Source organism: Poecilia reticulata, chromosome 9 (assembly GCF_904066995.2).
Source record: "Poecilia reticulata chromosome 9, P_reticulata-male-v2, whole genome shotgun sequence".
In the NCBI taxonomy this organism is placed as follows: Eukaryota; Metazoa; Chordata; class Actinopteri; order Cyprinodontiformes; family Poeciliidae; genus Poecilia; species Poecilia reticulata.
In genome coordinates this window covers 14,512,805-14,526,461 of record NC_088838.1, presented here as the reverse complement: position 1 = coordinate 14,526,461, position 13,657 = coordinate 14,512,805, and the positions used below count along the sequence as shown (strand labels likewise).

General features: G+C 41.1%; 1 protein-coding gene across 6 annotated transcripts in view; it reads right to left on the bottom strand.

The window, feature by feature from the left end:
* mctp1a (multiple C2 domains, transmembrane 1a) overlaps nt 1–13,657 on the bottom strand; it is a 145,870-nt gene that overhangs the window by 29,335 nt on the left and 102,878 nt on the right. For all 6 annotated transcript variants that reach the window (XM_008418925.3, XM_008418927.3, XM_008418929.3 and 3 more), the window contains one exon: nt 6,783–6,839. In XM_008418925.3, the coding sequence (XP_008417147.2) occupies nt 6,783–6,839 (57 nt within the window). The remainder of the gene's footprint in view (nt 1–6,782; nt 6,840–13,657) is intronic.

The following is a 13,657-nucleotide window of genomic DNA, read 5'->3' as shown; positions in this document are numbered from 1 at the left end:
ATGAATAAGGCTAATAGGTCACACAAGAGAAGCAGCAAAAGTTCTCAGTACTTGAAAGTCAAAGTTTCCAAGTTCCTGTTTGGAAATACAATAAGAACAGCCACTGAAATCAAAATTCTGACTTTAAAAGATTGTAAAACAGTCCCATGTTCACTATTTAATATGTAGTGCAAATAAAACATTGTGTTTTGCAAGTGAGAGCCATTTAAAAGCACTTATTTCAAATAGTTTACACCTGTCTCGTTAAAAGCACTTGTACCCGTGGCGCGTTAGGGCCTCTAAATGTGAAGTTGTTCCATTACTGTTTGACTGTGTAAAATGGCGTTCGCTCAGCTTTTTACTGTTAATAGTGGTTAGCTGCAAAAACTATGAGCAAATCCTCCTGGCTTTCCAACTTGCAAGTAGAACATGCTCGTTATTATGAGCTGTCCAAAGCCTAATAACAGAATGTGCCACTTTTGATTACAATACCTGCTATGAAGCCTGTGGGATAACTGGCAATGAGTCAACTCTGTGGGGAAATCTTTGCCCACTCTTCTTTGTAGAAATGTTTCGATCTGCCTCATTTGTTTGAGCATGAATGACTTGTAAAATGTCATGCTGCAGCATCTCAATCAGATTCAACAAAGCCACTCTAAAGATGCATTTATTTATTTTTTTCTAACCCAGCGAGAGGTGGACCTGCTCTTGTGTTTTTTATTGTACCAGGATAAAAAAAAAATCTCTTTCAATGAAATACTGGCCAATATGTTGAAACATAAATCAACAACGGCGACAAAATATTTTGGGGATTATCTAGACGTTGCGAGTGTGAGACAGGTCTATGTGTTCATTTTGCATTGCGATGTTTATGGCCGTAGGTCTCTCAAGTTTTTGTCGTCTCTTTCTTATTGCTGCATCGTGAACGCTGAGCTTAACTGAAGCAAGCGAGGCCTGCAGAGCGTTAGATGGTGGTCTGAATGTCTTGGGGATCTTCTGAATAATTCATTAATGCATCCGTAAATTAATTTGGATCCCATTGTGGTTTGCTGGATCCCTAAAACCTGAGAAATTGCTCTGTAACCTTTGTCCAGACCAATAATCATCAATGATTTTGTTTCTCATCTGTTTTTTGAATTTCTTTTGACTAAGGCTACGTATGATCTGTTCCTTTCTGAAGTTCCTAAGCCAACTTCCTGTTGTCAGATTAGGTTGATTTAAGTCATTTACGTTGATTCTACAGATCAGGCTTAAATCAGGTGTGGCAAATAAAATTGAGCCAAAAACATGATTCCTCACAATTAATGATTTAACATGGAAAGTATTTAATGGTAGGTTGGATGATTTTTTTTTTCCCCCCTCTTCATATGTTAAATCTTGATGTGAAAAATATTTTTCTATTCATTCAAGTCACTGAGACAAATTTAAACAAATTAAAAATAAATAAAATGTTATTCACGTGGTATAAGCGACACCAGATCTCAGTGACATAATCTCATGCTTTTGTAGCAATTTGTAGAATGGCGGCAAAGGCTGTCATAGAGTCTGGGTTGGGTGAAAGGTCATACAGAGACATTACTGACCAAGAAGTCATTTCTTCATAAGTTCAGTTGCTACACAGAAAAACCACATAGCAACCCCCCCACCCCCCCCCCCACCCCCCCTCCACAAGTCATACACAGGACTTGTTTTGTTACATAATGTACCTCTTTGATATATACCGAACAACAATGAGCTACTCGTTATGTAGCATATAGCATCAAAAAAGCTTGAGGACAAAAAACTGTCTGAATATTTTGAAGCAACACTGAAGAAAGGTTATTTTCTTTTCATTCTGTTGTTGTTTTTTTGTAGGACCAGGCAGAAAATTTAAACTTCTTCAGGTAAGTGAAGTTACCTGATGAATTTCAGACAATAGCTAGGCTTTGTGTCAGACTATATTATTCACAAAATGTATGTCTGTTTCAAATATGCAAATTTCTGCTGTAATCAGCGCTGCTCTTGAAAAACTCCAAAGAGTCGAGCAAACAGCAACTGTCTTAGTGTGTGAAAGACCACCCAGCAAATAGCTCACCCGTACTCAACAAAAGTGCAAAAATTTAGGAATAATGAGTTTTTCTATTTTCCCTGTGAGGACAAATTTACCAAGAAATGGAACAGGAAGGCACTTTTCCTGTAGATACATGTGTGTGAGAGAGATATTGATAGATATACACGCAGGAAGAAAGAGAGAGGAGGTGCAGTAGGCAGTAAGCCCCTGAGCAGGACATGATTGCAGTGTGTATCTTATCTGTGTCAGGTCCTCCTGAGGCTAGTGGAGCCTAGCTGAGCGGAGCACAAGCGCTTCAGTGACCAGTCAACCGTGTGAGGGTAATCTCCTCACTCCTTCACTCTCTATCTCTCTCTCCCATTCACTCTATCTTTCTCCATTTTCCCAGTAAGCCCCCCTGTGGGAGAAAGCTGAGCTGCACACACACGCATGTTAGAGACTCACAGAAACAGACACACGCATTTATCCACACACGCCCACAAACGCATGGTGTCTCGCACACACACACATAGCCTAAAGGTGATTGCATCCAGCCAGCTCTGTATGTGGAGCCTACAGGTGAGAGCAGACATCATGGGCTAGATTACACAGGGAAGACCCTGTAGCCAGCAGAACGGAGGTGTCATCAGTCAAACTGTACTTTAAGAAGTTTTACGAAGTTTTACAGTTTGACAACAACTTGCCTTGCAAAAGCATTTACACCTCCTGGCCTTTTCATATTTGTCACCTTATGACCACAAACTCCATTATACCTTATTGGGAAATTGTGATAGACTAACACAAAATAGAACATAATTTTAAAGCTTAAGCAAAATGATGCATATCTTTATTTTTATTAATAAAATCTGATGAGAAAACATGTTGGCGTTTCCAAAGGACTTGGGACTAAGGAAGAGGTTCAGCTTCCAGAAGATCAATAATCCTAAACATTCAGCCAGAGCAACAGGGGCATTCTTTACATTAAAGCATATTCATATGACCTGCACCAAAAAGACCTGCAGCTGTGATTTCTGTGGTTCTACAAAGTCTTAACTTAACAATGCTGAATATAAATGTTTGTCAAAATGCGGTGTCCATTCATGTTCATTTACCTGTATTTTGTATTATAAAATTTCATCAGCAAAAATGTTTGAAGACAATGTAAACTTTTTTCTGTCACTTCTACACATCACCCCGTGTTGGTTTATCTCATGAACTCTCAACAAACTAGAACGAAGCTTGTTGTGTGTGACAGAACGTGAAACATTTAGACAGCATGAACAAGGCACTGTGCTTCTAAAGCAACATACCTTGTTCATACACAGTGGAAATTCAGGTCTTGTTTGCTGTAAGCTGACATGAGTCGACATACCAAATCAAGCAGCGTCCTCTGCAGTAAGCCAGCACAAAGGCAAACATACAGCAGGAAATACGGCAAGAGAATTGAAAAGACAAATTTAGTGCAGGGACTCAATGGAAATCTACCATCAACTAATCACAATTAATCTCATTTTAATCAAAACCACATATTGACAATTACATTTAAAAACCGTTTTGCGGTAAAATTTGTAAATAAATAAACAGATAAATTACATATTGTTTCAAATCTGTTTTAATTTGTTTTTTAGGTTATTTAACCATCTGATAGGTGCAAAGTGCTCTTATACCCATTCAAGTGTTTGGGAAACCCCTGATCATTCATGTAACTTCTTTGTCCCCAATGCTTGACATTAGCATTGGGGACATCTGTGCTAACTGCTATTTTACACTGAGGTGGTATTTTACACTTAAATATCTTCAGTTATAGGCCAACTCCTTTCTGCACAACCTGCACATGACAATAATCTTCTTAACTGTCCCATCGGATCACTTTTTGAAGCAGAAATAAACTAATTCATTAACTAATTACGTGGGCCGAGAGAAGCGGGTTTGTCGTGCGTTGCCGTGCGCGAACGTGGCTCGCGTGTCAGATTTACGGCCGCACCAGAAACGAGGTTCAGCTCAGAACGTTTGTATGTAAATAAAACGCAATTAGCTGCCTTTAAATATATGTAATTAACTAATCAAAAATGAACGTGTTAAAGTTCTGGCCCTTGAAGCATTTTGTTCGTCTCTGCCTTTCTTTCATCCTTCACGCGCCTGTCCGCTCGGCTTTAACAACTCAGCCGTCCCAATCAATTAGCCGACATGCTGGACTTTCATTGAGATTAAGTGACTAATATCAGTGCTTGCTCACGAGAAAGACACTTTTCACGTCTGCCCAACAATCTGCTAAGTCAAACCACATGTGGTAGGCTAAGGCATAAAGCCTACAAGGGGTCCTCTCAGCAATGAAAAACAGGTGCTCTACTTTTTGGCCATGTAATACCCCATTTAGCCTCTGGAGCAAAGGTTATCCCGCTAATAGCTGCCTTGTGGTGCACTGGGAAGAGCTCCGCACATGGCCGTATTGAACATCTGGGACAGATTGTACATACTTGCAACATATGCTTCAAGTTCAATTAAAATGAGGCCTTGGCACATTTATTAATCTTTTTCCCCTTCTCCTCGCTCTCTCTTTCGCTCCCTCTGCTCTTCGAGGTCTCTGCTATAGGTTTGTGCCATAAAAGAGGCCTCTTTTGACCCGTCCTTCATACTTACTCGTACCATCTGAAGCCGTGGCTCGCGTTCAACGCAAAAGATAAGTTTGCCCAGCTCTGGAGCTGTTATTTGTTCTGCACTTAACCAGGTTGGAGGTTGAGCAAAGAGAAGTGAGAGAATGTGTCAAAAGGAAAAATAAAAAGCAGCCGAGGAGGTGAGTGAAGGAAGAGTCAGAGGAGAGCAGAGATGTATGCATAGAAAAAAAAGGAAAATGTCCCCCTTTCAACCTCTTTACAGCTTCAGTGAAATGCTAACAGTGAAGGGAAAAGATGGATCAAAATGTATGAAGCCAGAGTTGGTAAATTGTGACTTTTGTGGCAGCTGTGCTATCCAGCACCCCCAGCCCTCTGTGAACAGAGAGCAGGACTTTTTTATTTATTTTTTTTATTTGGGATAATCAGTTTGGGACCAAATCTGACTGCAGCCACACAAGCTGCCTCTGCACCTCATTTCAATATAAAAGTGGAACCCCCCCCCTGACATTTTTGTATATAATCTGTAGCTTTCCAAATGCCTATATATATTTTTTTCATTTCTAACCCTGAGAGGAGGGAGGAAATGCAATGAAGGAGGACAGATGTAAAGAAATGGTAAAAAAAATAAATGAAAAGGGTTCAAGGTTGTCTGGTGCATATCTTCTGTTTGTAGCTTCACTCGCTCCCCCTCCCGCACATCACAGCCTCTGAACTTCACAATCATGAAACTTTTCTTGTGCATCACCGTGGGAGAGGATGTAATTCTCACATATCTTTGTATGCTCATCACCAAACTGGCAGCCCGGCTGACTAACTAGTGGAATGACTGTTTGACCATCTGCACTGCATTTTTTACTCTTTTCTTCAGTGCTTGTGTTAGAAAAAAAAACTAAAACACAGTCTTAGTAAAGTCTGTTTGCAGACTTACTGCTAAACGGTGGGCTTAATTATACTATGCATGCTCTTATGGTAGGATAAACTCACAAAAGATTTCCAAAACAAATAATGTAAATTATTATATTGCACTTTACTTGCTAAACAGTAAAGTGCACTATGTTCTATGCCCTGCATCACACACATCTCCATAGGCAGCTATATTGGCGATGGCAGAATAATGCTGCGGGAATCATCATCAGACAATCAGCAGCAGCCGTAGGATGGTGGCACAGAGACTTTTCAACATCGAAGCACAATTACAATTTTGGAGTACTTTGTGTTTCTACATCACATCAAATCCCATTAAACTGCACTGAATCATGTTATATGTTGCTGTAAAGTGACAAATGTGGAAAAAGTTCGAGGCGTAAGCATTCTTTTGCAGAACCATGTATCGTGTTTTCAAAATTAGAAAAATAATGAAGTGAGAGTTGGATCTTAGTAAACTCTTTGATGTTCTTTCATACTCTGGTGGGGTAAATCTTATTGTGGTATCAGAAGAAAACAATTTTTTAAAATCAAATGAAACTTCTAAAACAGAAATTCAAACACAGAAAACACGAGTAAGTGCATACAACAACAGATTTTTTTGGGGGGGAGGCTGGATACAACTCCCAAGTGGAGCGTTTTTCAGGTCCTATCCAGTGGCATTTGTTTCAGTAGCTGCTCCTACAGTGTAACGAGCGGAGGCCGTAAAGCAGCCACCTGTTGTTACCTGATATTGTCTGGACAAGGACAGATGCTGTTTTACTGCAACATAAAGGCACAGAGAACGGACCTAAAAAGCTAACTAAGCACTTTAAATAGGTGCGTGTTCCCAGAAAGAAGGTTGTGAAGCTTAATGTTATTAAATGCAAATTTAACACAGAAATGCAGGAAGGAAAAATCTAAGGAGAGTGCACCAACCACTTCAGGAGACCAAAATAAAGCAAACTACAAAGTGGAAAGGTGAGGAATGCGCAATGCATGTACCCAAAGAGAAAACTTAGAAAAGGTTAAAAGGTTGTACAATCTGTGAACATGTGTTTGTGCCTCAGGCGGTGAGAATAACTGAACAGGGGGAGGAGACGGGAGGGGATGAAGCAGTCATTTTGTTAGTCTGTATGTGTTTCTGGTCTGTGAAGCAGTGTCAACCTCTCCTGAGGCGATGTGTGTGTGCGTGTGTGTGTGTGCGTGTGCGTGTGTGTGTGTGTGAGTGCTTCCCAGACATGAGAAATAATTACCTTGTCATCTTTGTCAAAATCCTCATCCTCATCTTCCAGCAGGTCTTCCACAGCTTGCTGATAGAGGCAGTGGAATGAGGAAAACAAGGACAAAGAGGCATTAAAAACATTAGATAAATATCAGATAAACACAATTTCAATGGCCAAAGAGGGACATTAAAGCTGATTGGTTATGCTTACGTCTGCCTAGAATTTGTTAATGAGTATGGAGAGCCTGCAGATAGCACAACTACTGGATTTATGGGTGCTCAAAAGTCATCAGTCTTCAGAAGCAGAAATTTAATTTTAGAACCATTCTGTTGTTCAAACATGTTGTCACTTCTGGAAGTGCAAGCGGATGCTCTGACTTTGAATTTCAAAGGACAGAAGATTAAAGTCTATTCAACTACGTAAATTACATTGCAAAAAATAAAATAAAATAAAATTCAGATGACACAACATTCTTGCTGGGAGGGAACAAAAAAAAAGTCTCCGCTGAACTCCTTAACCTTTCGCGTTGGTCCGCAAATTCCACCTCTACTTTCAGTACGTCGACCTACTTCACTGCTTTCATGTTCTTGCAAAAAAGATGCTCTGTGAGAGAAAAAGAGGGAAACGAGTCCTGAGCCCAGAGAGAAAGTCACAAAGAACGGCAACTATTTGCTTCAGTGAAGCACGACCGATAAAACCGGAGCCGGTGTCGCTCTGCAGCCCCAAGACACCACGAGACATTCTGTACAACAAGAAGAAAAATGACTCGCCTTAAAACACAATCACGTTTGCACACTTTCAGAACAGCAAACGCTGTGTAGCACAACACAGCTGCTTAATAATAAGAAGTTATTAAGCAGCAGAAGTTTTACGTTCACATCAAGAGGCTTTCAGATGAACAGAATTCAGACTTTAATATTTATACTAGTGTTTGGTTATACAAAATATAACAACAGGCGTATCCATACAGTGCTTGGTGAAGAAAAGCACAGAAATTTTAGCTTGACTGACTCTGCCCCGTGACTTGTGCTTAGAAGCTAAAAAAAATCCTGTTTCTTTGTGATCTGTGAACGCACCATGAGTAAGAACAGCCAGGTTTCTGAAGCTACAACATTCTTTGGTGAGTAAGTTGTTGCTGATGAAAACAAAATCCTGAAAGCCGACTATTTTCAATACGAATAAGAACAATGAAAAAAAAAATAGAGCTTATTTTTACTTTGCTTTTTCAGCAAAGTTATGTGGGTTATTCAATAAATCTACCACAACAGCTATACTTTGGAGGCTGCATGTCATTTCGCTCCTGTTATTTTTCTAGTTCTGTTCATTTCGCACTTGATTTTTCCAGAAACAAAACGGAGAGGTCTGCCACAGGACGTAGGTTCATACTCCGCCCAGGGGCATTCTAACAATTAGTGTTCAATGACACAGACGAGGCCTCCTTTTCTTTGTGGGCATTCCAAATTTCAGTGTCTGAAAAGCATGGGTCATTGCTGAACTTTATTCACCCTCTTTCTGTCAGTCAAACATCGCAGTTACTAGCCAACACGCTTGCTTCAAATGTACATCAGCAAACACTGATACTATGAGTCAAACACAGTGGTCAACCCCAGAATTTATCTGCTCTCTGCCAAGCGTTGTGTTACGGAGTCCCAAACTCCCTGTAAACTTTCATCAGGCCCCGACTTCACCACAACCCTTCCCACCTCCAGATACAGCACAAACTACTTTGGAGTCATCCAAAAATCATTACTTAACAAGACAATGGCCTTTGTCCTTTTTGTTTTTCACTGGAATACGGGGGGAAACTGTGCAGCGGCTGACATAAGCCTCTTATGTAAATGCAGCTTCCCACACAAACAAAGAGGAGTTCAGAACAGCAGAGTTGAAAGGGTAGAATCAATAGCGTGAATGTTTGTGAGTGTGTTCTATCAATAGCTCTGAATCACTTGGGTAAAGAGTTGTGCATGTATGAACACAACTCCACATTTTTCACTGACAAGAGGAGGAAGTGGTTACTCTGGCTGTGAACTCCATCATCCTCCAGACAAATAAGCACGAACTGTTCACATTTGACAGTCTCTTTATTGACACAGAATACACCCGAGCACCACATTATCCCAACACCAGAAAGAGAAATTCTTGCACTCAGCAAAGACGAAAGATGTTTACACAAGTCTGTAAAATGAAAGCCTCGTGGCATTTCCAAACAAATGAACTATAACTGTTTAAAAAGACATCACAATTCCCCTCGAATCTATTCACGCATGCCAGCACGGCGGCATTATAGAGTCCTCCACACAGAGGGTTTTACCAGGGCACGCCTGGCACATGTTCCGAACTTTAAACAAAGGAATAAGCGTGAGCTAGCTGGAGAAGCATGACCTACAGAGACAGGGAGAATGATAGAGTCGTTTGTCTCCCTCTGCTCTCTGCTCCGCTCGCTCCCTTCTATTGCCTCTGGTTACAGATAGAAGTCATGTTTCCTGCAATGAGACACAGTGTAAAATTAATAAATAAAGCGACACGGAGCATGTCATCTGCCCTGAAGATTGCCACGGCTAAACGCGCGCACTGGAGTTTCAGTGAGGGAGGATATAAATTACCACCGCTGATGAATTTCAAATATCTTTTATTCATCCTTTGAATTCCTCTCTTCTTGTCTGCTTCCTTTCGTCTTTTTAAGATCTGTTTGCCGTTTTTTTGTTTTTTTTATTCGCCTGCTTATCCCTCCATTATAATGTTGTTTGAATAACTATCATTACGCTGCGCTGGCATCCAAAAGCCTCACTGTTGACGGGATCGCGTTGCCCGCAGAGCTGCTCCAGTCAGTTCAACATATACCAATCCGAAGATTACCATATTCAGACCAATAGAAATAATACAAGGATGATGCCGGGTATTACACTGTGTCCCATAAATACATAGATTAGAGGCTGATAATGTAAGTGAATACAATGACATTGAGAATTTTAATGGCCCTGAACGTGTAAATGTACCTATTTGGCCCAGGTTTAGAGCCAAGAAGCCAGGTTGGAGTAGAAGCCATGCAGCATGACAAGGATTGTTTTCAATCATTGCATCTCCTATTACGTCTGCTCACTGGAAAAAAATATGTACCTCTAATGCATGTGTGTTTGTATGTGCATAATCTTAGTTATAGTAGGGAGCCAGCAGAAAGAAAAATCAAAGACACACAACAGCAAAACCTTGTGTACATAAGCATTAACTGTAAATTACAAGATTTTGGTTGTGAATAAGAAGTGCAAAAAAATAATAATATTTTCAGCAGTTGCCTTTTAGGTACGTGCTTGCATGCCATCAACAGTGCAACAGCACCCCTAGTGTGTTTTTATGGACAGAGATGATGGGCTCAAGGTTGCAGAGGGCTATCACTGTCATTTTGTGACTGGAGAACACATGACTCAACAGTGCTTACTGTATGTAAGTTTTTTACACATGACAATAAAGTTCAGTGTGTTTTAATGTGAGAATGATGAAAAATGATAAAAGATTAAAAAATTGTGTGGCATGCATTCACAATCGGCCCCACACCATCGATACTTTAGAAAACCACCCTTCTCTGTAATTACAGCTGCAGTTCTTTCAGAGTATGTCTCTATTAACTTTTCACATCTTGAAATTTTCTTTTTACCTTTTCTTCTTTGCAAAATAGCTTGAGAGAGGTCATACTGCCTGGGGACAGTTTGTGAATATTAGTTTTCAAGTCTTTGCACATATTCTCAGTCTAATTTAGTTTAGGACTTTGACACATGCATATGGTTTGGTTTAACCAATCCTCTGGCTGTATGTTTAGTATAGCTGTTCTGCTGACCAGTCTTGACTCCATCACATTCTTAATTAGTTTTTTTTTTTTTTGCAATAGCAACAGAGGTGGCCACTCTGACCTGATTCATTGCTGAAGAGAGGCTTCATTGCCATCCTCATGATGGATTGAACAGTGCATCATGGCATGTTCAGTGCTTGTGTAGTTACTTTATTAGCTAACCCTGCTTTCAGATTCTCCTCTGAACTGTCTGCTGTGCTCCATAATCTTCGTAAAGCTATTTCTTCACTAAACTTCTGTAACCAACCTCTGATGCCTGTCAGAACATCTGGATTCATTCAGAAAATACACTGCACACACAAGTTGACACTGTTTACTCATCCAGTAATAAGAAACCTCTATTGACAACAAGCAAACTAGATTTTATCGGGAGGTATCAGAGTAAAGGTGGCTGAACAAAACTGCACGACGCATTTCTCAGATTTGTATGTGTAGAAAGTGTGTATTATCTTATTTCTGTTTGTCAATAATTATGTTGGTCGATCAACATTAAATCCCAATAAAATACATTGAAATTTGTTGTGCTACCATGACAGAGGGGGGTATGGGTGCTTTTGCAGGTCACCGCTAATATAAATAATACTAGCCACATTTTCATGTCGTAGCCCTGTGTGGACTTACACATAAGTTAAAAGACACTCGGTAAAGAAAAACAACTCCGATTTCAGTAAATCAATTTCCTTTAATTTAAACTGAGCATAACCTGTTTGGATCAATAAACCAAGTGCTTACAGCAGCTCAGGAAAAGGGGAAGTAAAATTGTACAACCTGAACTAGTAGCAACATCATTTTCACCCTTGCTCAGGAACACCTCCGAGAACGCATCTCGTTCTCCTCCCCTGCCAGACGGAGTTCCACTCTTTCCCCTCCTCACCTTCTCAATGACAGCCGCAGGGGGAATTGACGCGGAGGCAGACATCCAGGTGAACACGAAGATATACTTTTTCCCTTCTTTTTTTTTTTTCTCCCACTCCTATATCCCTCCTTCCTTCCGTCCTCCTGCTGTTTTTCCTCTTTGATATGTAGGGGGGTTTTAACCTCTCCAGCTGCTGAGGCTTGGCGTGGTGGCTGGCTGGGGGATCTCAAGGCCCTGCTTGGTATGCACTGTCCATGAGTGTGTGTGTATGCGTGCGTGCACATGTGCATTGCCTACACTACAGTTTCTGCAGACTAGCGGAGGGCTGTGCGTCTGATAAGACTGAGCCAGGCCGACTCACATGGGGGGGGCTTCACAAGCTGTCAGAGCCATGGCCCTCAGAGGGGGGCCCTTCCTTCTGCACTGCCCGAGCCAGGGCTCACCCAGTGGGGGGCTAGATAGGGTTGAGGCTGTGGTGCTACTGGAGCTGCAGGCTGGTGGTAGGGGGTAATAAGGGTAGCTATATATTCAGAAATGGAAAACCACATTGGCAAAGATTTGAGCTTCTGTAAATGAATATGCTATTGCTATATTGTTAGCGCTTGTTTCAAATATTTCATAGATTAAGCAGCCAATTATTAAAGACAGATGACATTACAACTAGAAATGCACTGAGAAACCAACCACCTGCTGCTCAGAAAGTAAAACAATCAACCTTTTTCAGAATAGTGATTGCACGCTATCAATTTGCAATTAGTGAAGTTAGTTACTTTTTAGTAGTAAAAATCTTCTTTATTACAGGAAGTGGATTCTTGGCTGGGAAGCCAGCGATATCTTGAGAAACTCACATAAAAGGGAAACTGAAAATCACTATGATGTTTTGAGACACATCTGCAGTTCATTCAGGCTGTAAGGGAGAGCGAGAATTATTGCAGATAACAGAAATACACCAAAGTTGCTCTGTTTCATTGTTTGGAGCTTTAAACCTCTGTTTATCTTACATCCTGGGCTTAGAAACGGAGGCAGCCTTTTGCAAGCCTCACCGGTCTAGAATACAGCGAACTCAGAGACACTGCTTTAATGATACTAGAGTATTTCCACCCAGATTATCTGTGGAAATTGCGAAGACAAGCTGTTAAGGACGGCTGTATATATCAGCCATGCCTTTAGCCATGTTACCTTTTGACAGAGTAAAATCCTATTTTACAGCAAGTGCTTTCTCACACATGGGACATTGCTTCTACTCTCTATATAAATAATTAAGTTCTGCTCTTGGAGAAAAGGCTGTGAAAACACTATTGTCAATGCTGTTCTTCTCTCTTCCCATATTATAATTACTGAAGGAAAATCAAAACAGGCAGTTCAAAATGTACATAATTCCTATATTGATGGTCATCTAGCAATCTTTTTTTTATCATTTGCCCAAAGGCGTTAAAGGGGTGGCCTTATTTGATTTTCAGTTTGTTCCCCCCGACTTCACGCGTCTATAAACTTCAGCTCAAGATTTAAACCGAGACGCTCACAAGCAGCAACAGAGGATGTGCCACACAGACAAAACAACAACAAGCACTTAGGCATAGACCCTGAACTGCTGACGTTGTTTGCAAAGAGCACAGATACTTCCAAAGGTTCAGTGTGATGAAGAGAGTTAGACAAACGGGGGAGGGGAGAAGGCAACATGATGAAAAGGCAGACAGGGAGGATTCTGCATTGGCGTCCCTGATGCTCCCGTCCCGCTTCAAACTCTGCCCGTTGCCTGTCTTTCTGCCTGCCAGCCTGCCATCCTATCTGCCAGTTTAGCAGAGACGGAGAGGCAGCGAGAGGAGCAGAGATGAGCGGTGCTGATGCCGGGGCGGCACGGGGGAAATCAGCGGGGCACAGGCGCTCCCAGTTAAAAGTGACATGACCTTTTGATTTTGTCACCTGTCACCAACTGCCATGTCTGACTCCACACGGAGGAGTGCCTGCCATCCACCACTGCTTCCTTCTCTGCCTCTGTCTCGTCGTGTCTCTCTCTCGCTCTCTCTCTCTCAGAAAAAGCTTCTCTGTCTTTTTCTGTCTCCTGCTCCCACTCCATCTCCTCTTCTCATTCTCCTTGTCTTTCCAGAGTTGTGTTCTTATGGGGGAAAGTGAAGGTGTGACTTCTTAAAGGAGAGATGTGGTATAATAGGCAGGAGTTTCCTTCTTCTTCCAGTTTTCCTGATA